This window comes from Miniopterus natalensis, chromosome 16, assembly GCF_054644295.1.
Source record: "Miniopterus natalensis isolate mMinNat1 chromosome 16, mMinNat1.hap1, whole genome shotgun sequence".
Lineage (NCBI taxonomy): Eukaryota > Metazoa > Chordata > Mammalia > Chiroptera > Miniopteridae > Miniopterus > Miniopterus natalensis.
The window spans coordinates 24,635,855-24,663,797 of NC_142096.1; the positions used below are offsets into that span (position 1 = coordinate 24,635,855).

The following is a 27,943-nucleotide window of genomic DNA, read 5'->3' on the forward strand; positions in this document are numbered from 1 at the left end:
GAATTTAATTTTTCTTCCTTACTACAAGTATGTTTGAGCATCGATTTCTATGTTTGTTTCTGTTGGACTCTTCTCTGAACTGCTTACTCATGTCCTTAGCTCATTTTATTCTCTTGGGCTGCTTATCTTTTGCTTACCCATCTGTAAAAGAGCTTTGTATACATACTTGTCTGTCATCTGCAGTGCATTTTAGCCTCAAATTTATAAATTTTCTATTCCATTGTTTATGGTAACTTGAATCATCTTAGACATCCAAAATTTTATATAATCATTATGTCTTTTCTTTTTACATCACTTTTGGGTTTCTTGTGTTGGTTAAGAAAATTTTCCCTATTCTTAGAGATTATAGGTAATGTATATAGTTTCTTCTAAGGATTTTTATCATTTTATTTTTTTCCATCCAAGTTTTCAATTTTTCTGGATTTCTTTTTATACGTATGTAACATATGGTTATACCTCCAGTTTTTTAAAAAAATATAGATAGCCAATTCTGTCAGCATAATTTATTAAATATTTTGTCATTTTCCCTCTAAATTGAAACACTGCTTTGGTCATATAGTAACATCCATTGCATGTGTCGATCTATTCCCAGATTCTCTGTTGTGTCCTGTGACCTATTTGTCTGTTTCCACATTGCTACCCTGTCAATCCATATTAGCATTACAGAATGCTCTGATACCGGTCAAGACAAGTTCCACCCTTTCTGTCTTTTTTTGTTGTTGCAATATTATTGCCTTTTTAGGGTCTATTTAATTTTCATATAAACTTAGTGATCATTTTATCAATTCTCAGAGCTGAAAACAAAATGAAACCCCCCACTGAGATTCTAATTGGGGTCACATTCTATTTATATTGACTTTGGGAGGGTATTATTAAGTTGAGTCATCCAGTCCAAGGACATGTTACACCATTCCATTTGCTCAGGTCATGTTTTATGTTCTTCGTTCATATTTTAACATTTTTAAAAGCATATCTTCATTACTGTTGCTGCTGCTGTTATTATGTGAATTGATAACTGTTTTTCAGATAGCCATTTTGGAGCACTGTGGTAGAAGCCACTTCACTTCATGATACCACCAGTGTTCCCCCGATCCTCTCCTTTCTCCCTCCACCTCCAGCTCCATCTAATATAACTGGAGTTAGTTCCTCAGGCTAGCTCTTTAAATTTCCTTTTAGAGATTTATGTGCTACCAAAATAAAAATATGACCCTTGAGCAAATTTTATATTCAATATTATATACTATATAAACATAATGTTCTGGTAACTTTTCTTACAAATATACTCCTACCACCTGTTTGAGATCACGAGTAACGGCTCTATTGACATTTCCTTAGAAAATTGGACCCTTTTCTAAAGAAGGACACAGTGTTGAGCTCCTAAAGATAAGTAATTTGCTTTGTTCATAGTGTCAAAGACGGAGGCATTTAATTCTTTAGTATTTTTATTTTTCATTCTCTCTGTAGATTGTAACTATTTCTAAGCTACACCTGAATTTCATAGAGGCTAGACGCTTACTTGTTTCTCAACTAACAAAGGGTAGAGTTGCTGTCTTTTATCCTTTATAAGGGAGGAAAACCCAAACTTAATGATTTTCTCCTTCAAGATTAAGTAGCAAGAGAGAGAACTATTTGATGCTGAAAATGGGGCCATGCTGTGTGTTCCTTTTGGAGTGGGGAGCAATCAGGGCTAAAAGTGGAGATGCAGATGTTAAGTATATTGCCTTGTGTCCCCAGCAGTACAGCCTCAGTAAGACCCTCTTGTTGACCCTGAGACCACTAGCCTTATTCTCAGCATCCTCACTAGGTCCAGCCAATACCAGTCTTCTCTGGATAGGTTTGAAGTGTGTTGTTGTTGTTTTTTGTGTTTTTTTTTTATAACATTCCATACTAGCACAGGTGGTACAGATCCAACAGGGTGGGAAGAGCAGCAGAATATAGAATAATTATTCTGTAAATTCTAGAGATGACTGTGTCTGGCTGTAAATCTGGTAGCACTTAATGTTGTACTGTAGTTATTTATTCACATGGACTCTTCTCTCCTTTAGAGGGTGAGCTCATTTCTTTTAAAGGGTGAGCTTCTCAAGGAAAAAGGTCATGACCTATTATTCCCAAGTACCCTTGCTATCCTATAAGTGTTGCTGAATGAATAAGTGGAGCTTACTCTGCTCAGAGAAGGTGCTTGCACGTTGCACTATTTCTTTGATTAAACCACCCTAGTTCATTTCGGTGGAAGGCTGATGACACACAAGAGCAACAAAAACAATCAGATATCTTCAAAACACCTTTCAGTCCATGAGAATATTCTATTAAATATTTCTTGAATAAGCTGAAATCTGAAACTCTGAGTTTTCCCTAAGTTACAGGTATTTTAACAAATGTTAACGGCTTCAGAAGGGAAATGAGGTACTTAAAAAATTCTTATATACAGGCAATGAGCCCCCAATTGTTTATGCACATGGGCATAAATCCTCTCTTGCCCTCAGTAGGATACAGAGTGATAGCTTCATGAGTTAGCTTTAAACAAGCCATAGCAAAAACAGGGTCATTAAATTCCCTCTTAAACAACATAAAGACTGTAGGTATGTGCTGTTAAGTTTACATCCAAAGAATGAAGAGAGAGATTTCCACTCAGAGAGGACTGTTTACAACAGGAAGGCTTTGAGGAAGATGCGGAAAGAGCAGAGGTGTATGGGAAAGGGGGTTTTAGGCAGGGGAACAGCTAGCCAAATGCAAAGGCTCCAAGGCAGCCTGGAGTGTGCCTGGCCAGAGTGGATGGAGCCAAGTGTTGAGGGGAGGGTAGAAACAGATGAGATCAGACAGTCAGTGGGGGCCCGGATCATGTGAACTTTTATTAACTGTTTTACATCCTTTGGGTGAATAAAATGGGAAGCCACTGCAGCATTTTGAGCTGAGAAATGACATCATCTGACTTACAGTTTAAGGGTTCATTCTGGCTGAGGGGAGAGAGAGAGTGTGTGTGTGTGCACGCATGTTGTGGGGAGAGTACAAAGGTAGAAGTTGTAACTAGTTAGAAGGCTCCTACAATAAAACAGGTGAAAGATGATGGTGGCCTGGATGAAGGTGATAGTAATAGAGGTGGTCAGGGGTGGGTGGAATCTGTAATCTGGAACTATCTACTAAAGGTAAAATCAGGGATTTCCCAATGGATTAGATGGAAGGTATAAGAGAAGAAAGGAGTTAAAGATTATTCCATGGTTTTAGGCCTGAGCAACTGGAAGAATGGAGTTGCTATCAACTGAATTGAAAACTGCTGTAGGAAGAACATGTCTGGCAGAGTAAAGATTAGGTGTTCAGTTTTGGATATTTTGAGTTTGAGATGTCTGTTAGCTACCCTAATGGAAATGGCAAGTGGATATTATACATAGGAGGTTGGGAGAATATTTTGGGCTGAAGATATAGGTTTGGGAGTCATAGGCAAATGGTAGAGGGTGAGATATCGAAAGGAATGAATGTAGATAGATGGAGAAAGGGTCCAAGATTGATTCCTGGGCATTCCAATGCTAAGAGTTTAAGGGGAAGTAGAGGACTGAGAAATAGATATACATATATATGCTGAAATGAAACTAACAAGCAACTAATGAATTTGGAAGAGAGTTTAATATTCTGGAGGTCAAGTGAAGCTAAATGTACTGAAAAATAAAGCATGTCCATGTTGTCAATACTGCTGAGAAATCAAGTAAGATGAGAGACTTGACCATTGGATTCAGCAATGTGGAGAACAGTTTGATGGATTTGTGAGGGTATAACACTGTGTGGAATGAGTTTAAGAGGGATTAGGAGAGGAATTAGGCACTGGAACAAAGAAATGGGGCAGTAGCTGGTGGAAGAAGTGGAGATGAAAAGGATTTTGTCAGAGGGAATAACATACTTTTATGCTGATGAGAAAAATGCAGTATAGAACAAACAACACTCTAAACCAACCAACCAAGTAGACAACAGAAAAAAAGAGAGATGGGATAATTCCTGGAGCAATATTCTTGAGTAGGTAAGTCAATGATTCCTGAATCTGTCTCAGGCTTCAAACTCATGTATATTGTAGCCTCCTGGACATTGCCTTCTGCTCATCTCAGAGGTTTGAAGCTCCTGTCCTTAGATAAAGTCATCTTTCTCTTTCCTACCCAGCATGTTGATCTTTTGCTGTTTTTCTTAATTTGTGTTTTCTTCATTCATCTAATGGTCTAAGTCAGACACTTAGGTGGAACAAGCTTACAAGTTTTCTTCTCTCTCATCCTCCCATCCAATTAGAGAGCAAATTCTGTCGATCTGATCTGCTAAATCTCTCTATGCCTCCCTCAGCCAACAAAGTTCAGGCCTTCATTGCTATTTTCCTACATTATTAGAATAGTTCTCTGCCTTCAGTCTGGCCTACCTTGAATTCAACCTTATTAGCCATGTCATTGTAATCTAAAAACATAGATCCAATCTTATCTCTCTGGTGCTTAACGTCCTTCAGTGGTTGCCTTGGCAAAGTTCTGAAACCTCTACTATGGTTTAAAGGCCATAGAGGTAGTGTGAACACAGTGTTTGAATTTGGTAGTGGTATTATATTTTATCTTGTGTGTGTGTTTTCTGTCTTCAGAAACAATATTGATTTTTGCCCTGTTGCTCTACAGAAAGGACTGTGAGTGGTATTTTACCATTTACTAGATAATTTCATGTGCTTCCCATGGCCTTATAATAGTTTCAAAGTTGCATAGTTTTACCCTTCACTGAAACTCAGAGGGTCCCTTCCTCTGACCAGATGCTAATGGGATAAGGCCCTTCATGTTCTGTTTGGTCAACATGATAGAAATGTTAGTTTCTACCAATCTGCCTTAAACCTTCTACCTTTATTCCTCCTAAATTATTGGTCATTTTCCTGAGGTTTCCTTTCTGTTCCCTTTTCTCGAACCATCTCTTTTCCTCACAGTCTGATTTTCCTTGTCCTTCAATACTCTATTCAGTTACCACTTCCTCTTGGCATCTTCAGTTCTCCTAAGCTGGGTTAGGTGCCTCTCCTATAACACAATTTTCTTGCATTTGTCATAAAACTTAGTATCCTATGTGAAAATTGTGTGCATATCCATTTCCCTACTTGCTGAGCCTAGCACAGTGTTTGATCAATATTGGGAACATAATAAAATGAAACACCATATTTATTTCCTAATTATCATGCACAAGCTAAACTGTATAATATTAAGAAAGGCCATGTCTTGATTTAATGCTGTTTGTCTGAGAAGTACATTAGGCCATGGGATACACTATAGCATTTTATGGTTTATTTTGTGGATTGGAATCCTGCCAATGTTATTTACCACAGATTAAGTATTGATTCAGCAGAATGGGATGGTGCATTCAAAATTCTCTCTGCCGGTGTTTTTCTCTGAATTTTTGCCTTACTCATCCCCTATACCAACCTTGTCTTTAAAAAATAGAAATAGAATATGAATAGTGGGGCCTCTAAGATGGAAATTAATTAGTTCAGGTGGGAAAAAAGCCACTAAAATGATCTAATTTTATTTATAGTCTTTGGGGGCACTATTCAGGCTTTACTAAAATGCAAAGGATAGCTCACAAACATTACTGAACCGTAACTCCCTGCGGGATTTTAAATAGCTGTGTTGGATACACAGGTTGGAGAGATCTGTCCACATCTAGCCTCAGTTACACAGATTCTGATCAGAAATATCTGCTGTACTATCGATGATCAAGATAGCAGAAAGCAAAAGCACCAGACAGCATTTCAAGGAAACAAGTAAAATACAACGAGAAAAGGATTCAATATTTAGGAAATTATGATGTTTTAGACTTCTAAGGGAAAGGCGCAAGAAGCATCGGACCTTAGATTTTAGGAGCATGAGAATCTAGAGGTGATTCCTTTTCCCTTAGCTTATGGGAGCCAGTGTATTGTTTCTGGAGCTGAGACAAAATTCTCTTTCCCATCTTCACATGCAGAACAAGAGCAGAATATATAACAGATCTCTGCAGTGCAGAGGGAGAGATTTTAGTCTTGTCAAATAAAGCAGCACACATCTCTGTTCTGAACATTTCAGCAATTTAACTTCCACACGATACATCACCTCTTCAGTTGTTGAGTACCGCGATGCGAAACTACAAGGACCTCATAAATCTAGAAAGGAGACGAGACACGCACATGGGAGGAAATCAGAAGACAAGGCAACGTAGGTAGAATACAGTCGGAACGTGTGCAGTGCAGGCTACACAGCACAGAGGAGGGAGAGGGAGCGGGGATTAGGAGCCCTGGGGAGGCTGCAGTGGCAAAGAGGCTCAGTGGGACGCAAGATGGATGGCCCTCGAAAAAATACGATTTTACTTAACAATAAAGGACCAAAAAAAAAAAAAAAAAAAGGTTATCTTAGTCCTTCTGGGTGGTAAAATGAGGTGGAAGGTGGTCTTTAGAGAAAAAAATGGAGAAGAAAGGGGTGCTAAAAGCCACAATGGACTGAAAATCACAAGACTGGGCTCCAGTAAGAACTGTACAATGAATGAGCTCAGTGACAGGCATGTCATGCTCCGGCTGCATTTGTCCTGGGTGGTCCAGGGACCCGTGTCGGTGGTTCTCATGTGGTGTGTTGTTCCCAGCTGGGGGGGGGGGGGGCGGGGGGGGGTGAGTCAAACAACAGCTAGCTACATGTTATAAAATTATTTGGCTAAAATAATCAGTTTAGTTGTGCTGATAAATCTTAATGTATTTTAATATACTCTTGTAAACGGGAGAGATATGGTCTATTAGAGTGGATGTATTGGAAGTAACCACGGGAGTATGCTCTCATCAACTGGGTGTGTGATAGTGGGGGGAAAAAAGAAGCTGAGAACTGTTGGTTAGAAAATGATTGCTAAGACTCTTTACAGATGGATAGTTTCTGGCTCCAGTCCAGATGGAAAAAAATTCCAATGTAATTGCATACTTAGTTTTTCCTTAACATCCTTAGATTCTGTTCTGAGGATGTGGGGGTAAAATTTAGTAATAAATGTGTGTGACTTAACTGATGGTTGTTTTTGTTCTTAGAGGCAGTCTCCAAGAATGGATTGCAATCTAAAACTTAGTTGGCAAGCAAATTGTTTCATTTTTTAGAACATATTTTCCTTAGATAAAAATTTCCCTTCCTGTCTAAGGTCCTCCAACCCCCTCTGAAATCTGTTTCTGTTCTTGTTTTACAAATGTTGGTGTAGGGCTCCTGATTGCCCACATCAGAAATCATTTACTGCACCCAATAATCTGCAAAGACCTGCTGATGCCATTGTTTTAATTTCACTCCAATACACTCAACCCAACTACTATCGTCAAAGTCAAAACTCGTAGATTGCCCTGGCCAGTGTGGCTCAGTTGGTGGAGTGTTGTTCTGTGTACCAAAAGGTTGCTAGTTTGATTCCTGGTCAGGGCACGTACCCAGATTGCAGGTTCGGTCCCTGGTTGGGGTGCATATAGAAGGCAACAGATTGATGTCTCTCTCTCACACTGATGTTTCTCTCCTTTCTCTCTCCCTCTCTCTCTCCCTCTCCCTTCCTCTCTCTCTAAAATCAATACAAACATATTTAAAAAAATTCTCTTGGATTATTATAGGGGTTCCCTGACTCTAGGCTCTTCTGCATCCTCAGAAGTCCTGAATGAATTTCACTGAAATGCAAATCTTAGTACATAATTCCTTTGCTTAAAACTTTCCAATGGCCAACCACTGCCTTTAGGATAAAGGGGACAGATTAGGGGCCTTTTGTCTATACCCCTTGTGATCATCTGAATAATGGCCCCCAAAGATTGCCAGGTCCTAACTGTGGAATCTGTGAATGTTACCTTACCTGGGAAAAGGACTTTGCTGATGTGAGGTCCCTGAAATGGGGTGATCATCTTGGGTTATCCAGGTAGGTCCTAAATGTAATCACAAGTATCCTACAGCAGGAAATTTGATGACACACAGAAGAGAGGGACATGTGACGGGAGCAGAGGGAAGCTGAGTCAGAGAGAGGATGCTATGCCTCTGGCTTTGAAGGTGGAGGAAGAGGCCACTAGATAAGGGATACAGGTGGGGCACTAGTGGCTGGAAAAGGCAAGGAAATGGATTCTCCCCTAGAGCCTTCCAAGGGAGTGTAGTCTGAAGAGCTGATAAAATTCATTTTGGACTTCTGGCCTCCACAACTGTGAGAAAATAAATTTATGTTGTTTTAAGCCACCAAGTTTGTGATAATTTGTTACAGTAGCAAAAGGACATTAACATACTCTCATAAGCACCCTTAATTTATCTCTACACAGTTTAATGGAATTGTATTTTTACTAAACTATCAGTCTTCCTAAGGGCAGGCATCATGTCTTTTTCTTGTTTATATCTCCTGTGCCTGGAATACTGCCTTTAAAATATTTATTAAATAAGCTAATTTATCAATATGATTCAGACTAGAGGATGCCTCTAGAAAATTCTTCTTTTTCTTGTTTCTCTCTATTAACATTCTTTGGTTTGGGGGTGAAAGCCTTTAACTGGATGTATGGGAGATTTATATTTTTGGCTAAAGATCTTAGAGTCCTCTTTAGCTCCCCCAGTGTCCCCACCTCTCCCTCCCCACTCCAGTCAGTCACCGTGTTGCACAGCTCTGCCTCCCAGAATCTTCCCCTTTCTCCCCTCTCTGCCCCTGCCTAATCTTGGCATTCATAACCTCTCACCTGGACAACACCATGGCCTTCCAGTTGGTCTCCCTGCCACCACACACTTTAATCCATCCTTCATCCAGCTCTCAGAGTGCTCTTCTAAAGCACAAATCGATCATAGATCATGTTATTCCTCCAAGCTCACTCCAAACTTTCCTTGGCTTCTCATGGGCAACAACAGCAGTGGGGACCCCTGAGTGTGGTGTCCAAGCCCCTGCTGATGGGCTGCTTTGAGGCTCATGATTTTCCCCGAGCACCTGGTGTGCGGCCGAAGCCCCACCTCGCAGAGCCAGTTCCTACTCCATCAGTCCCTCCCAGGCCTCCTTGCCTCTGTTTCTCCTCTCCCTACAGCCTGGGCTGTCCAGCTCCTCTTGACACCTTTCAAAACCTCTCCACGCCTGGGAGGCTCAGCTCAAAGGCCGCCTGCCTCCTGCTCACTCGCCCCAGCAGAGTCTCTCTTCCCTCTCATCTGGGAGCCTCACTCTCATGCCTCTGGTTGTCAGCTTTCACTGGCTTCAGATCAAAGCTGGTTGTTTACGTGCCAGGCTCCCTCCCTGGGCTGCTAGTTCCCCAGAACAAGGACTGAAGAGGACTCCTATCTGCCTGGCGTTGCGCTTTGCTCTTCGCAGGGGCTCGATTAATGTTTACTGAGTGAATCAATCTGCCCTCCAGCAAGGTCCCTCTTAGCTTGTCACATCAAAATTCCGTGTGTTTTATATCTGAAGGTCAGTTTTATTCTAATTTAAGGGTATAATAAAAGGTAAGAGCTTGCACAAGAGCCTGAGTTTCTAGGTTTCTGGCACACCCTCAAAATACATGCAAATACAATTATACCTGAGAATAAGAATATACCTGAGAATGAAAATAAAAAAGGGGGGGAATCAATAGTTCTGAATCATATTTAGTACTTTGTCTTTGATTGTTGCCAATGCACCTTTCCAATCTAGGGGTGATGAATGAGTAGTGCTGTTTTTGTCACAGAACTTGCTGGAAGGCCGTCTGGAATCTCTTCCTCAGAGTTACACAGGCTGGAATGGCATGTGGCACCTCATTCTACACAGACGCCAGGGTAAGAAAGCAGTTACTGTATTCTAATGAAGCACGTCACATGACTTCAAACCTTTTTGCTGATGTGCATTTTCTATTTCTCTGTATAATAAAACAATACATTTTTGTAAAATGTTTTGAATCAGTGTAAAACTTTACTTTTTCTCTCTATTTCATATTCAACCCTTCTCTAGGGAAATATCAAGGAAAATCATGGGGGAGGCCAGAGGGCTGGAGGGCAGAGCACTTTGTGTTTATTAGATTAGATAATATGTAATTAAATGGGAACTCTAACTTTTCATTTCCCACCCCCATTCCACTGAGCGGGGTCAGTGAGGAATGGTGATGGGAGGCGTCTAACATGACTTCTTGAAAGACCCAGGATCTGTCTCTTTTTGTTCTCACTCCCTCCTGTTTTACTAATAACTAAGCTAAATAACCAAAGCTAATATGAAAGGAGAAGTGCTTTGAATGGTGATAGTGCATCCTGAAGCTTCATTTTAGCTAAAACTGTATATTTAGCTTTTTAAGAAAAGAATGTTGATTTATTTTTACTGTTTTTAATTTTTTTGAGTGGCCAATGTATGTACATGGTTGTGCCATGTAAATTGCTTCCCCCTTCATCAGTCTAGCCATCCATTTCTTTTCCCCAGAAGCAATCACTTTTACTACTTTCTTGTATTCTGCCAGGGTTAGCCTATGTATTTATAAGCAAAAAGCCAGTTTTATTATGTCCATTTTTGAAAATAACCTTTTTACACAAAGAGGAGTGCTATTTATATGTTTTAGTTTTAAACCTTGCTTTGTTCAACTCTGCATATGTGTGTAATCCTGGAGATTTTTCATATGAGTACATGAAATAGTTGTGCAATTTTGGCTATTTCTACTTTACTGTATAATTATAGAGTAATTTACGTAACCAGTCCTTTGTGGATGCACACTCGGGATGCCTCTAATCTCTTATTGTAACAAGTGCTGCGATGAGTATCCTTGTATATGTGTTATTTTCTACACATGTGACTGTAGCAATAGGATACACTTCTAAAAGTAGAATTACTGAATTACTCAGTCAAAAGGATGTGTATTTTTTTCATTTTGTAGACATTGCCAAATACCCTTCCACAGAAGCTGTACCCATTCTCACTTTCAAAGGCATGTATATTTCCTGTTTTCTTATGTATTTCAAATTTTATTCTTTTTCTGTCTTTTAACACATAGAATTGTGGTACATAATAAATTTATAAGAATATCAATAGATTCAAGTTAGATGGTCAGAAAAGATGTTTTTATTTAAAGTGTCATTTGAACACAGACAGGTAGAGAAAAATGTACTTGAAGAAAATTAAGAAACGGTTTCTTTAATCTAAAGAAACATTTCAAAGTAGCATCCATACAGAATACCTGTGTACACATATCAGGTACTCAATAAATATTTGTTGAATGACTCCTGTGGCTCTATTGAGTTTTGCTCTAAGTTCTCAGTGCTACAATAAGGTCACCTAACTTAAAGTCTCAGAGTGGCAACAAGAACATATATTTAAATGGCATTTATCTCTGGGATTCATTTCATTATATGCAACTTTTAAAAAATTTATGTTTATTGATTGGTCATTTGGCTAATTAGTTGTAGGTTGTATGGGAAAAATAAATACAGAGTGCATACTATTAAACCCAAATTTATTCCTTAAAGTGGAATTCTAAAACTAAGTTGAGAAAATATTTAAAAGAAGAACACAACACTAGTCCTTCAATTTCAGCATTTTGGTATATCTCCCCCCCTCCCCAGTCTTCCCTCCCCCGTTAGGTGTGTGATATATACACATTCGCATACTATCAGTCACATCTACATATAGAATCATTATATATTTTATAGAATTGTATTCACCATGAAAAAATTATAGCCAGAATTAGACTTAATATTATAAGTTTTAAATTATTTTAAAAAATGACATTCTTATCCATTTTTATGCTTCCTAAAATTTCACCAAATGAATTTATATTAATTTATTTAACCATTGTCTAGTTCAACATGTGGGGCGTTTTCAACCTTTTATTATTATAAATGATACTATGGTCAGCATCATTTTCTCCTTCCTTATAATGTATTTTCAAAATGGAAGGCTCAGACCAAAGGTTATATATAGGCTTACGGCCCTGCTTTGACTGTCCTCTGTTTTCACTGTTCATGTGTGCCTCTGATCTGTCCCCAAAGCTTCAACTACTCCCTATGTGTTAGGGACCCACAAGCCTCTGCGGTAAGACTAGACCCTTTTCAATCCTTCAAGTCTAGATCCAGTTACCTCTGGCACTCACCACTTAGACCCCCACCAGCACTTCACATCCACTGCTCAAAGTGGACGCATACTTGCCACCAGATTCTCACCTCTCGCAAATGCCTTCTCTTGGTGATGATGCCTCCATTCATCAGTGACTCTAGCCAGAATGGAGTCATCCTAGACTCCTCCTGTCCCCTCTGAAATTCATTGTCTCCGTCTCACTGGGGTGTAAGTGAACGCTGCTGCTTCTGCAGTCTCCATCCTTGCCACACCCTCCTGTACGATGGTCCTGTTCTAGTTTACTAACCAGTCCTTTGGCTGACACTCCTGCTCAGGCGACAGAGATCGGTCATTTCCTTCCTGTCTTTAAAAGCTTCAAATTATCCCTACTTTAAACCTTTAAAGGCTTCTAATTTTCCAGTGTTTGTCAAAGTTTCCCACCAGAATACCCCACAGTCTAAATCAACATAGACTGCAAGTCCAAAACGTCTTTGAAATCTTTGTTTTACTTTAAAAATTCATGTGGGTTGTCCAGTCCACTCAATTATGTATTTGTGTTTGTTCCAACATCAAATAATTCTCCTTCTGAAATCTTCAAGTGAAACCGACATGCCCCAAAGGTATGCTATGACTCTGTGACTTGTCTTGTGGCATAGCTTCATATACATATAACCTCAGTTCGGTTTGACAGACACAGCTTCCAGAATGAAATCCATAGGGCTCAGCGCAGCACTGAATCTCAGCATGTCCATCATGAGCCCTGGGACCTTCGGCCCCATCTCTCACCAGTCCTTCCAGTCATCCTTCCGGCCACGCAGGGCCACCTGCCAGCCTCACAATGCCCCCTTCTGTTTCATGCTGCATATTTTCCTCAAGGCCATACCTGTCTCCCCTTCCTGGATGCCCTCTTGACACTGAATCCTTTGCTCTGTTTATTTTCTGCCCCACAGTTTAGTCTACTGGATGACAACATATATATATATGTTTGATATATATATGTTTGTTTTTTCTAATATAAGTAACATTTTAATGAAAATATCACTTTTACAAAACAATAGCAAGAAGAGTGGGATTGTTTTATTTTTTGCTGTAGAAAAAGCTTTTTAAAAAATTTATCTTTATTGTTGAAAGTATTATAGATGTCCCCTTTTTTATGCCTTCCCCCTGCCCCAGGTCTTCACCACACTATTGTCTGTGTCCATGGGTTATGCATATATAAATATAAATTATTTAATCTCTCCCCACCCACCCAGCTATTATCTCTTCTACGAAGACTTTTCTGACTTTGTCAAGTAGAACTGGCCCCTTCTTTCTTTATATCTCCACTGTACCATATGGATATTAATATATAGCTACATAGATATGCCATATATATTCCTCCATAGTATTTACAGCATTTTATTTCATTTTCTTCTTTTTCTCTTCACTCTTTTCTCATTTCTTCTCTTCACCTACTGCAGCCTCAATGATTTAAAACCTGATGAGGACGGGAATCTGTTAGATTGGCCTCTGCTTCCCAAGTGCCTAGCACAGTGTGGCAAACAGAATGCATGCAGTACAGTGTTTTTTGAATGAATGAATGGTGTTTTTGATGTCTATCTAATTGCTTTCTAATGCCCCCAGAGATACATGCTCTCCCAGTTTAACCATCGCTTCCACTTAGGTTATCACATTAAACATTTTGAGGAATAATTTAATATATGAAATGTTATATTGTTTTATTTTAATATTTTTGATTACTAGGAGGTTGCCCATTTTATCGTGTTGGTTCATTTTCATGAATTGTAGCTGGGGTTTTTTGTGTATGTGCTTAGTTTTTTTTTTTTAATTTTAACCTCTAGAGTCTTGGAGTTTTTCTTCACATTTTATATGGACTGTTAAAAATTATTTTTATTATATAATGTTTGATTCTTAAGTGTTCATATAGGAATGATAGTAAAATTTATTTTGCTTATTTACGGCAAATATTTTTTTTATTGCATGGTTGCCTATCTTTATTTTGGTTCTTTTAAAAAACACTTAGTTCTTAATAAAAATACATTTAGATTTGGAATTTTTGTGATATAGGCCATGGTTGTCTAATGATGTGATTTGAAAGCAATGCTTTCAAGTTGGAAAGTATAATATTTTTAAGGTTTTGGATTAGACATTTTTATTATTTTGGAGGAGTCTTTTTATTTAAATTAAAAAAATTTTCAATTACAGTTGAAATACAATATTAGTTTCACGTGCACAACATAGTGATTAGACATTTATATAACTTACAAAGTTATTGCAACAATAAGTCTAGTATCCATCTGACACCACACATAGTTATTACAATATTATAGACTATATAAGTATAATTTGAACCTAATATCTGCACTCAATTTATTTGGTACAGAGTAGCCAGAATAATTGATATCACTTTTCAATTAAAAACTCTCCAGTGGTTTCCCATTCTTTCAGGAAAATATCCACAGTCCCTCCTAAGATGATGGACCTATATCATCTTGCCTCTAGTTCTGCTCTGACTTCATCTCCCCCCCCCCCCCCCCCCCCCAGTTCCAGTCATGCAGCCCTCCTGTTCTTCCTTAAACACTCAACGGTGCTCCTAACTCAGAGGCTTTACCTGCTCTGTCCCCAGACCTCCTTCACGCTCAAGTCTCATCTGACCAGAGTGGTCTTCCCTATGCCACCTAAAACAGCTACCCCACCCCCACCCCAGCCATGCTCTGTTCCTCTCCTGGTATTATATTTTTCTTCATAGAACGTATGACAACTTGACTTTGTTTTGTTTATTGCTGTTTTCCCAATAACCAGCTCAATAACTAGTGGCTGAATAAATGAATGAATAATTTTAGGCATGTATCTGATAACCTCAGATGACCACTATACAAAATGTATTTGGTACTTTTTCTTCTGCTGTAAAAAACCTCCCCCCCCCCAACTTAAAAATACTACTGTCATAATGTCAATGATGACTATGGTTTGAATGTTTGTCCCCCCCAATTTATATGTTGAAATCCTAATGCCCAGGGTGAAGGTATTAGGTGGTAGGGCCTGTGAAGGTAATTGGGTCATGAGGTGGAGCCCTCATTAATGGAACTAATGACCCTATAAAAGAGATTCCAGAGGGCTCCCTAGCACCTTCCACTGTGGGAAAACACAGTGAGAAGGCGTTATCTATAAACCAGGAAGCCTCACTAAACACTCAGTCTGCTGGCTGGTGCCATGATCCTGAACTTCCCAGCTTTCAGAACTCTGAGAAATGAATGTGTTTTTAAATAAGCCACCCAGTCTCTGGTATTTTGTTACAGCAGCCTGAACAGACCAAGACAGTTATTTGGGGGGCACCTAATAATCCCTCCTGGGCCAGTAGGGTTCTGCAGTTCACCATGGTTTTGTGTGGTTTGGGAAGTGCTGTTCTAGAAGGCAAGGTGAGCCCTATATGTCTCTTGTCATTACTCAGCATATGACAGCTTGTCAAACAAATATAAAAGGTGAAAGATAAAAGAATAGCATTCAAAAGAGATTGTTTTAATAACAGAGAAAAGTTACTTCAGAAGAAGTCTGGATTAAAAATAAGCATATAGATTGAAACGGAACCGGGAATCCAAACACGAGGAAAATATTTAACAACATTAGTGACCCAGAAGGAACATAATGCTGTAATGCTTATGACATGTTAAGGACAAGAGCTAAAAAATTCAAAGCAGTTAGATATGCATGAAATTTATGAAAATAAAAAATAACACTACTTGTCACATGCAAATGATACAGCTGGAGAGCTGGAGATGTAGTTTGTTTTTGTAAACTCAGAAATGTAATAATGCTGAAAAGCAACCAGCATAGTGAAAAAGAATTCATAGATAAAAGCTTTAAAAACCTTACTTGTCTGCTCACAGCAAGACCAGAGGCCTTCTCAAGATCGAGCAGCATGGGAAGGTTACCAGCAATAAAATTACTGGGCTTAAAAATCACTTAAAATTACTGGACCAAGTGAAACATCCGTAATTCAGTGTTCAAGGAACCGAGGGGGTGATTCTTTGACCTCTATTATGCATTACTTAAAAAAATATTTTTATATGCTACTTATTTCAGTGACTTACAAAAATAAACTGTTTGTAAAAGATTTTAAAACTCTATTTTTAAAAACTTTAACAAAGATATGTGTTCATAATGTTGGAATAGATGCTATCATTAAACTAAGATATTGTCTTTCATATATAAACTCTTACATATTTATCCACAAGAAGGATCAGAGAAATAAAACGACGGATCATTTTGTATACACACACAATCAGTATGAAACAATTTAGTCTGTGGTTACAAAAATCTGATTTTAAAAAGTATTTGGGTGTGTCTTCCATAAGGAACATGAAATATAAAACAGGGAGATGAATTTTGCATAAACCAGTATCTGGATTAGGAAAGATAGGATTTAAGAGCGACTTCACAAAAGATAAAATAGTTCTTTTTAGTGGTGTATTAGCTGGAAAGCGTGTTTGTATATCAAGAGAAGAAAATAAAAGCTTTTTGTATTTTCTTTAAGCTTTAGAAACAAGGACTTTCAGTTCAGTCTTAAAGTGTTCTATCCTCAAAAGAATGAAATTTGCAAAAACATTCAGACGGCGGATGAGTTAAAGGAGCACTAAAAGGAATCGACAGCAGAGTGATGCTAAGGAGACAGAGGTAATAGTGACTAGTGTTTCTAACAGGTGCATTCTTTTAAAAGGCCAAAATAGTATGGATGGTAATGAAATATTAAAAGGTGGGAAAGATAGTAGCAATAATAGAACCAAAGGAAAAGGTAAAGCAAACAATGTCAGAAAAAGCTTATGAAATTGTAAGCTTCTTGGACTGGGAAATGAAATGTTTCTGAGCAGCTCTGTATTGGTCAGGGTCTCATGAAAGGGTACAGGATCCACTGTGGCTAGTTTAAGCACAGAAGATTTTTTTTTTTTTTAAATTAAGGTGTTAAGGATCTTTTAGGGTAAGAAACTCTAGCTTGAGCCTTCAAGAAGAATGGTGCAGGCTCCCAGGAGGGCTACTGTGTTTTCTGAGATGAAGCAGCACATTCAGGGAAGAGAGGAGGGGAAGCGGCCTCAGATAAGCCACACACCTGCACAGTGGTGCTGGGCAGCAGGGACAATAGGATCCACAGAAAAGTGACCTCCCCCTTCCTTCCACATTCGAAGCCTCACGTGAGGACGCCCAAGTGGCAGAACCTAAATCATACCCAGATCCCTAGCTCCAAGGCCGGAGTGGGGAATGTCTGGCCTGTCTGTGAAATCATTTGGTTTGGCCCTGCAGGTAAGAAAAGGCTGCCTGGCACTGGTAGGTTCTGTATGATCAGGTACAGGGAGGATTGTTTTAGGCGATTATGGTGACGGTAGAGGGTCTTAAAACCACTACCAAGAAGCCAGGCCAACACTAATTCTAATTGTGTCCATGTCTAAAATGGTAGCTGGGTTTTTGGGCAATATAGCAGAATTGTGGCAGGTATGGTGATAAAAGCTCCTGCTGGAAACACCACTAAGTGGCGTAAAGACACAGCAGAGTTCTCAAAAGTGTTCCCGAAGGAACAGACAAGAAGAGGGAGCTGGAATGAGAACAGCTGCAGCCAAAGCTGCAGCCACTCTTGGGGTGCTTGGTAACTTCGGGGGTTGGTTTCAACGGCTGGATGCTGTGGCGGCAGGGGACTGGGATTTGGATTCTCAATATGCAGGAAGGAGGAACAAGACCCAGGCATATACCCAGGACCCTCAAAGGGTGATATTTTATTTTCAATGAAAGTGGGCTACAAAGCAGTCTGCTTCTGTGGGAAGATATCAACCTCTGGCTGGGAGGAAAGAGTCCCCCCCCTGACATCACATGCATATTCAAACTACCTGCATGGCGTGAGGTGGCCCAAGATCGGAAATAGCAACTGGGGAATCTGCCTCTCCTTTCTTCCTCTCTTTCCTTCTCTCCACGGTCTCCCTCTTTCTCTTGTCTGTGTTTCATCATTTTGGTTAAACAGGCCCAGTCTTAATATTCTTTTGATATCAAACTACTCCTTTGCAGACATGCATTGAACAAAAGTGAAGTGACCGGTCACAGTAAGTTGATCCCTAAGGGTCACACTAATGCCTAGAAACAGAGGCACTCGAGCCAGGCTTGGCTTTCCATTTTGGCTCAATTTTTGTATAATTTGGAGCACATTTCCTGATTTCTCTGAATCTTAGTTTCTCATCAGTTAAGTAGGGATAATAATAGCATTGACCAATGAGAAATTCATCTTGAGCACTTAGCACATGCATGGTTCTTGGTGAATCCTTAATAAATGTTAGCCACATATCAGCACCACCAGCGAGCAAATCCCATATGATCTAAATTTCTAAATCTCTAAGATTCTATGCACTTTACTCTCTAAAAAACACACAACAGAGCATAATAACTTAACTCCTTGATTCTCTAATTTAAAAATTTCTCTATCAACCTCTGCAGAAGGTTTTAGGTGATTAATATGTCTTTTTACAGTAAATTGGTTGTAAAGCAAATACAATAAGCCAACAAATTTTCCCTTTATATTTCTCTAGAATCCCAAATAATTCCCTGGGCATTAGGTAAGGACTCATTAAATCTCCCAGAACTTTCCGATACAATTTACAGCACCTTGCATTATAGGAGGTGCTTATACATTTGTTTTGATTTAAAGTAGGATTAATACATAATGTGTTAGAATCACCCTCAATAGAGGTGGCAGGCATTTTAAGGGTCCAGTTCGACCATCTAGTTGATGTCTAATCCCATCTCAGCCCAAAGTTATCCAATGCCTGTTTGTAAATCTCAGTGATGTAAATCCACTGTCTTAATAAGGCAGTGCATCCCTGTTGCGAGGTCCATGCTTCTGAAAATGTGATGAGGAAGATTTCTCTTCCTGAGCTCACCTGGAGGCCAGTCTCAGCACTTCCTCACATCCCCAAATAGCAGGTCCAATTACACAAACCTTAGACAGTGAAGCAGACTGTCCTGAATATTGCCAATGGTGGTGGTTATGCAATACTGAAGGGGATTTACATACTTCACGGCAAAACTTAATTAAAATCCTCATTAGATATCTTTGAGTTCCAAAGTCCCTTTCTATATATTTTAGCAATGGTACCTCTCTCTTTTTTAAAGTTCCCTCTCGCCTCAAATTTAGCCTCTGAAATTCCTATATTTTTATAGCAGTTCAGCTCAGGTTCTCAGAATAGCTACCTCAAAACCAAAGACCTTCAGCAGGAAGAACTCATCCTCTTAGAAAGATGGCCAGTGACCATGTATTCTTTCACAGGCATTGACTCAAAGCAACCAGTATGTAATAATTTCCCCTTTTATCTCAGGTGATCTATCAAAATATTTGCCCAACCAAACAGCTCCCCCCCTTTTTTGATAGAGTGAGGGGGTTTTGGCAGGAGAAGGGCATGTTTGGAGTGGGGCATAGTGACTGGGCTGCAAAAAATATGTTTTTCTCCATATTACATCTAATTTACAATATTAGGTGATTGAGTGTTCTAAAAAGAGTAGTTATATTTCATTAAGTACCTAACTAGCTCCTAAATGGCAATTAAAAAATTTTAGAACAGCTATATTAAGCTATAATTCACATACCATAAAATTTGCTCTTTTGAAGTGTACAAGTAAATGAATTTTAACATATTCTCAATCATCACCACTCTCTAATTCCAAAATGCAAGGGTGAGCAAAAGTAGGTTTACAGTTGTGAGTACACGAGACGTAGTTCATTCTTGTATTATTATTTATTAGTTATTGTATTATTTACTATTATTAACCTACTTTTGCCCACCCCTGTATTTTTATCTTCCCCCAAAGAAACCCCTTACCCATTGGCCATCACTCCCCATTCCCCTCTCCCTAGCCCTTGTTAACCACTAATCTCTCTATCTCTATGGATCTGCTTATTTTGGAAATTTCATATAAATGGAATCATACAATATTTGTTACTCTGTGACTGGCTTATTTCATTTAGCATAATGTTTTCAAGGTTCATCCATGTATCAGTACTTATTTTTATGGTCAAATAATATCCCATTGTATGAATATACCATATTTTGTTTATCTACTCATCAGTTGATAAACATTTGGGTTGTTTCCACTTTGGGGCTGGTATGAATAATGCTGCTATAAACATTCATGTGCAAGTTACACTATGGACAACTGTTTTATTTCTCTTGGGTATATATCTAGGAGTGGAATTGCTGGGTCATATGGTAACTCTTTAACTTTTTGAGGAACTATTAAAGAGCTTTTCCAAGTAAGTGGCTGCATCATTTTACATTCCCACCAACAAGTGGGAGTGTTCCAATTTTCCACACCCTCACCAATACTTGTTATTATCTTTCTTTTTTATTATTAACCATCTTAGTAAGTGAGATGTGGGATCTTGATGTGCATTTCCCTGATGGACTCTAGAGAAAGAAGTAGTTGTTTTTGTCATGGCCAATCATGTTGAGCATCTTTTATACTTATTCCTATTTGTTTATCTCCTTTGGAGAAATGTCTGCTCAGATCATTTGGCATTTAAAATTGGGTCATATGTCTTTTTATTGTTGACTTGTGAGAGTTCTTTTAATATTTTGAATACAAGTTCTTTATCAGATACATGATTTTCAAACGTGTTCTACCATTCTGTAGATTGTCCTAATAGTAATTTATGTTTAGGCAACACTTGATTTGTTCAGGGATTAAAGTTTAAGTATAGATATTATCCAAACCCTTTGTTTCTCTCCTGGGTTTATTTCAATTTAGAAAAAGCAGTGCTTACAATTCTCTAAAAAGAGTGCATGGAAAGGTGGGAGAAAAACCCCACAGTGCCTAGTAGGGGGTATGTGCTCAATTAACTTGGCAAATGAATGCATAAAATTGATATATTTATTCTTGGTTCCCACCACTACTCTGACTTCTTGAGTCCCTCTGCTGGCCTTTCAATGCAATGATACATTCATTTCGAGGCCTGAAGGCCCCCAGAGGGAACTATGAAGGCCTGGAAACATGTACTTGTTTCCACGTGTATGCTGGAAGCTGTCTACTCTGCATAAATCCACTAAAGCATAACACTTCTTATGGAACAGAGTTTTTATGGCAAAAAAGCAGTTTCGTGTTCTACTCTTGAAGTTTGAGACTCATGGACGCTAGAGAAAGAAGCAGTTGTTTTTATCAGTTCAATGTTGACGCTATAGTGTTTCCAATGGGCCTGAGCATTTCCGTATCACTTATACTATGGATGCTTATTTGGAGGTTTACTTAGGGATTTCATTTATTTCAATGCCCTTGACCTAAGAGTGGTTCCCTCGGTGAGGTTTACTGTCCCCTTGACCAAGCATAGAGCTGTGGGGAGATGGTTCTGATGCTGTGAGGGAGGAAGGCCACATGTGCCTGCCTGTCAAGTCAGCTGAATCTACTTGGGACATGTTTAGGAGAGATGGTCCCAGCCAGGCTGCCTGCATTTCCACATCACTTACAATGGTTTATCAAGGTCACTTTTCAGCTGACATTTGCCATAGTTCCTTGTCAACATCTTGAGTGTGATTTGCAGAAAGAATCAGAGTGATTCAGAATGGGAAGAGTCAGAGGAATTCTAGTTGAGATGGCAGTTGAAACTAAGAATCAAAGAAGGCATATGTATGAAGGAAACAAACTGGGTAAGGAAAGAAAAACCAAGGGAAGCAGGACAGTTATTTGTAACTGGATATAAACAAGAGTCTAACCTTACGCAGGCAGACCTGCCTGGCCTGCTAGTGTTACTCAGCTCAGTTACCCATTCAGGGCACTTGTGCAGAGGCTTGTGGGCATCATGTGTGTGACACACATATGGATGTGGGTAGCTGCTAACTAGTGAAATGGAACACATACGTATGAGCATGCACAACGGCCCCATCAGAGAGGGGGAACAGAATTAAAAAAAAAAAAAAGTGGTTTTAGGGAGTTAATCTGAACAAGCTTGTCTCAGTCTAGGTTGAAGAAAAATATTTTATGGTATTTATAAACACTTTATAGTATTTATGCAATACTTTTTCTTTCCGCATGAGTGAGAATACTTTTAAGCTTGCCTCATGGCTCATCATCACAACTCTCTCTTGAAGGAAAAGGTAGTTTTACAATTGACCTGAGGCTCAGAGGTGAATGGACTGTTCTGGAGGGTTGGGGAAAAGGGGCTGGTCACTGGTATTTAGACACTCCTGTTTGAAGCTAGGACTGAATTAGGCATTAAACATCTGTAAATTCCTGTAAGAACCCCTTGAGGCGGGTATTATTATTTGACAGGTTAAGGGAAATGGCCCAGGTCAGTTGGGCACTAATGTAGAGTGAAAGCATACCTGTCATATCCTAGAGCCATGCTCTCTGTCCCACCACATTCTTACGTGCCAGCTCTAGCTGGTGAATGGAGGGTCCCCAGAGGGAGGTGGGAGGAGTCCAAGCCCATGCCCAGTTATTTCGTCTGAGGCTGGCGGAGATGGGGAGTAGTGTCTAATACAGAACCCAAAGTGTCACAGAATGAGCGGTTTATGACAGGCCTCGTTCTTAAGGGACTAACGAAGGCTTTTTATTACACAACAGTCTATATTTGGAGGGAGCTAAGGAGGGACTCTGCCAAAGGGCAGCTCTTTGCAACTGCATTTGATAATGCTTCTTGCTGTCCCTCCTGTTGCCAAGTATGATACCAGGGAAGGAAACCAAAATAGGCCCCCCACCCCCACCAAGTATGCCTCTTTGATGTAAAAATTATTTTGAGCTGAAGGCAAGGAAGCATCAGCAAATGTAGGAAATGCTCTCTTCTTCCCTTTTCCTGCCTAAAGATGGGATATAAATTCGCCTTTTCTTGGAGACGGACACTTCCTAGCCCAGAGAGGGACCCGAGGAATCTGAAAGAAACCTCACTCCAGGGGCCTCCTCCTGAGCTTTCACCTTCCCAGTGGGCAGACCTTGGGAGCCTGAAACAGCTGGCCTTTGTCCTGCCACTGCTCCCAGGTTCACTGCTCTTTGGTGAAGATGCGTGGAAGCCAGAAATCGAAGTTGCCGCTTTCAGTCACTTTTCATGGGGTGCACTGTACATGTTGATGGACTGTTTTTCTCCTGTTAAACTGTCTTTTTGTTTAAGAGTAAAACCTCAAGATGGGTAGAGGTAAAGTTTTGCCTCCTCTATGCTAGCTATGGCCCCCTCTCTGTCTGTCTGTCTGTCTCTGACACCCTACCTGCTTTTTTATTTTGCAAGTTTCCTTCCTTAAAATGCCATCCTTTCCTACTTGAAAGGTCCGCATCCATGCAACATGGAGCGTAGCAGAAATGTGTTTGCCGGGTGTGGCCAGTCAGTGCATAGTCGGCAGATTGGCGGATTCTCCACAAGGGTCTGGCAGTTTGATCGTCGTAGACATGACAGCGGGATCACTGTTACTCTCAGTGAAAGGAAGGAAACATTTAAGCAGATTTATACCGCAAACCCTACTTCCCATTTTAGCTTCTGAATGACAGACTGTATTCCTCAGTTCTCTGCTTTAACATCTGTTTAAATTTTCAGTTTTCAGGATTGGGTTGACAGATTTAAATCCTTGATGTTTACATATTTAAAAACCCTTTCATTTTGTTTCGCAAATTGTAGCTACCAAGTACATATTCAGATTTTTCTCTATTAGGTTTTCACACACAGAAAAACATCAGGCTTACATTAGAGTCCTAACAGGCTCATCGCTTCTGAATGTAAAAGCCGTGGAAACCTTTGGATCGGAATCTCAATTAGGCCCCAACTTACCGCACCATTTCACTTTCCAGTTACGATTGGCATCAACTCCGCGGCAGCGAAACCTGGAGTTCCTTGACCTTGTTTTTCTCCAAAATCGATCCTAGAATGTAATTAAGAACATCGTTGCAGAAAAGAAATACCTACAAGGTTATTCACATGCATTTTAGTAGCACAACCAGTGAATGAATCACAGCATTGAGGGAAGAATTCCTCCTGGAACAGACAAATTCAGGGAGTGGAAAGAGGACTGGACACCCAGGTTCATACTCCAATATCTGCCGCAAACTTGTCTCTTACCTTAGCTTGGCCTCATTTCTTTACAGGCAAATTGAATAAGCTGGACTAAACTAGTGATTTGTCACAGTTTATTTAAAAGGAGAAACCTTTATTTACATGAAATCTTATGCAAAGCTAAAAATACAGACAAATCAAAAGGTTGCTGCTATGGGGGATGGGGGGCAGTGGAGGTCTCTCTTGTAGCTCTGGATCACTAGACCGGCTGCCCATGAGTTTCCTTCCTGTTCTGTGACAGTTTTCTATGATTTATTCCATCTCTCTTTTTGATTGGATAGGCAAAGTGACTTACATTGGTCCAGCTGAAATGGTATCCATCAACATTAAACACAGGCATGATATAGAAATACAGATGATTCATCATTTTTCTCATGGTTGGGTCACTCCTATATGTTAGAAGAGCCTAAAGACAAAGGTGACAATTTTCTTATAAATTGATTCCAGATGCAGATTTAGAAAAAAAATACATGAAAATCCTTTCTCTCCATGGGAAATACCAAATATGTTGGGTTAAAAAGTAACTATACTCCTTGACATCACATATTCTTTAATGAACTTTTGTCTCAAACTCTAGATTATGAATAACATTTTAGCAAAAGTGGCAAAGCAGATTAATTGGGCAGACACTTGCAGTATTTCAGATCTGGCAAATTTTTAGGTTGATTAAGAAAGCAACGACTTTGTATAATCAGTTCTTTTTACGATCCTGTTCTATTTTGGATACAGTAATTGCCTAAATATATTTTGATATCTTTACATAACACATCATAACAGAAGCTAATTATATATGTCACTTAATTGTCTGTCTAACTGGTACCAGATTCAAGTCTTAGAACTTATTGCATGGACACTTTGTTCTCTCCTGATTTTTCTATAAAAAGTTTAATGAACAATATAACATCTTTGTCATCTTGTTTTTGCTATTGGGTTTTACTTATATTGTGTCGGATCCCAAGTCTGAAGATTCTGTGCTATAGATTTGGCCTCAAGTAGAAAAGCATTGAATATGCTAAGTCAAGCTAAGACAATTTGAAATTTCATTCCTTTTTTAAAAAGTTCTCTTTAATGCATGTTTGTCTATGTGTAAAGTATCTTAGAGAAATGCATAGGAAATGTGTAACAATGGCTGCTTCTGGGGAGCAGGACTGGGGGACAATGTACTGGAAGGAGAAATACCTTTAATTTATAACCATTTGGGTTGAAATTCAAAATAAAATAATAATTCTTAAATTATATATATATTTCTTGGAAAATTTAATACTTAAAATTTCAGTCTTCTTTTACATTAATTAAATAGGATTTCTGAACCCATCATAAGCAGCATTCTGTCTTTACATGGTGAGAATTCTGTTCATAGAGAGCAAGTCAATAATGCAATTTATCATTAGAAACTATCACTATGTTAGAAATAATAATGAAAATATAGGGATATGTTCAAGAATATAAGAAAAGTTATTAAATACAATTTTATTAAATATAATTTAAATATCTATGGGATCAACACAAGTTGATAAATATTAATAATTTCCCCCGTTCTCTTTTAGTTAAGGCTCAATAATAATATGTTGGCCAAATAGTTTTAGAAGAACTTTCATATATGCTTGAATTTCCATTAACTGTAATGTTTCAAAGTAGATGAATATCTCTGGTATATGATCAATTGTGCATACCCTGGAATCTTGTTTCCCTCTAATAAATGAAGGTTCCCCAATGCTTGGAGGAAGTCTCCTGTTGGGGATGGTAGTGACAGAGCTATAGATTAGCTACACTCCTCCCTTAAAGTGACTTTCTATGCCCCTCTAGCTAGAGAGGAGGACAGAAGAGATGGAAAGAAAGGGAGCTGGGATGAGGCAGGAAAGAAGGGGGTAGGAGAAGGTGTGATTTATCCTTCTAGCACTGGGGACCTTGCTTGGCTCATTTGTACCAGGCCAAATGGGGACGTGTCACCTTTTCCAAGCATGAGCTATGGGTTATGTTAGCACTACCCACCAGACTGTGCTAGAGATTGGCATGAGAATGTTCTTTTTCCTGCCCTCTCCTCCAGTGCAAGTCACTGCCATGTTTTTGCCTGTAGAAGAATATTGCTAACTTCCTTTTAAAAAATTACAATATATTTTAAGTAAATAGAAAAAGTACATAGAATATAATATCTATGTGCCCACCAACCACATCTTGTCATATTTATCAAATCTTTTGAGACATTGTAGATAAAACTAAAGCTTCCTTTCTATCACTGCCTGATTCTATTTCCCTCCTCTCCACCAAAGGAATCACTGTCCTAAATCTGACATTATCATTACCATACATGATTTAGTTTTGCTACATGTATATAGATTCATGAACAGTACATATTTCTCCCCAGTATTATGTTTTTGACACTTACTAGGTTGATGTATTCATTTTAACTATGTGGTTAAGGTAAAAACACAATATATTGATCTCTTAATTTGTTCATGAACAGTTAGGTTGCTTCTGATATTTCATTGTTACAGTATTGCAATGAACATTTTCGCACCTTTCTCCTAGATGTGTGAGAGTTTTTCTCTACATTTTTATTTATTGATTTTAGACAGAGAAAGGGTGGTGAGAGGGGAGGAGAGAGAGAGAGAGAGAAACATCAGTTTGCTATTCCACTTATTTATGCATCATTGGCTGATTCTTGTATTGCCCTGACTGGATATTGAACCTGCAACCTTGGTGTATCAGGACTATGCTCTAACCAACTGAGCTACACAGCCAGGGCTTGATGTTACATATATAGGAATGGATTTGCTGAATCATGGGTTTACATGCCTTCCACTTACTAAATGTTGCCATTTTCTCTCTAAATCAGTAAATACTCTCATCTGCAGTGAATGAGAGCTCCCATTGCTCTACAACCTTACCATCACTTGGTATTAAAAAAAATTAAGGATATGAAATTGTTTTGTTGTTTTACTTTATATTTCCCTGATTACAAATTATATTGAATAACTTTTTATATAATTATACATCCTATAAATTGCTCTCTCATATTTTTACCTATTTTTCTATTAAACTCTTATTCTCATATTCTATTCTTTGGTTATATGCATCATGAACATCATCCTTTCTTATTGTTTCCTATTTTCATCATGTCCTTGTTGTACATAAATTTTTAATTTTATCACCATTAAATGCATAGGTTTTGTTTAAGAACCCACCTCTGCCTTAAGATCATAAAGATATTCTATATTTTCTTCAAAAAGTTGTTTCAAATGTAGGCCTTAAACCTCCTAGAAATGATTTTTTACATGATATGAGGTTGGGATTAATGAAATGAAATTATTTTTCCATTATGGAAGACCAGCTGTGCCACTGTATTCATTTGCATGGCTTGTATTTCCTCAGCGAGTTAACATGTTCTCTGTCAAATGTCAACTTTTCCTTTGTGGGTGGAATTGCCCTAATGCACTTTGGTTTATATCCATTCACCAAAGTCACACCATGGTTAATACAGAACCTATTGAGTCTGGTGGGATGTGTCTTCCCAGGTTGTTCCACTGCAGAATTTCTTGGCTATTTTTGACCCTTCTTTCTTCACATTAATTTTGAAATCAAGTTTGAGCACATTAAAGATGTTCTGTCTAGCCTGGGTGGTTTTTTCCCCATTAACAGATGTTGAATGTTAGCAAATAATCTCTTTATGTATTAACATCATATATTTGTTGCTATGATCAATTTCAGTAAGTGATTTTCTACTGTTTAATCATCCTTGTTTTCCTGGGCTAAGCCCATTTGGTTATAATGTGTATTCTTACTACATTGGCTTGATTCAGGTTCCTCATATTTACATCTGTATTCCTAAGTGAGATAGGCCTATAATTTCCTTTCTTATTTTGTCCTTGTGTGGTTTTGGTTTCGGTTTCAGGGTTATGTCACTCG

General features: G+C 38.8%; 1 protein-coding gene across 1 annotated transcript in view; it reads right to left on the bottom strand.

Annotated features, from left to right (window-relative positions):
* The window catches only part of CPA6 (carboxypeptidase A6), a 201,550-nt gene that overhangs the window by 13,358 nt on the left and 160,249 nt on the right, over nt 1–27,943 (bottom strand). The window contains exons 7-8 of the mRNA XM_016206444.2: nt 24,333–24,443; nt 23,756–23,846 (exon numbers count right to left, since the gene is read on the bottom strand). Of these exons, the coding sequence (XP_016061930.2) occupies nt 23,756–23,846; nt 24,333–24,443 (202 nt within the window). The remainder of the gene's footprint in view (nt 1–23,755; nt 23,847–24,332; nt 24,444–27,943) is intronic.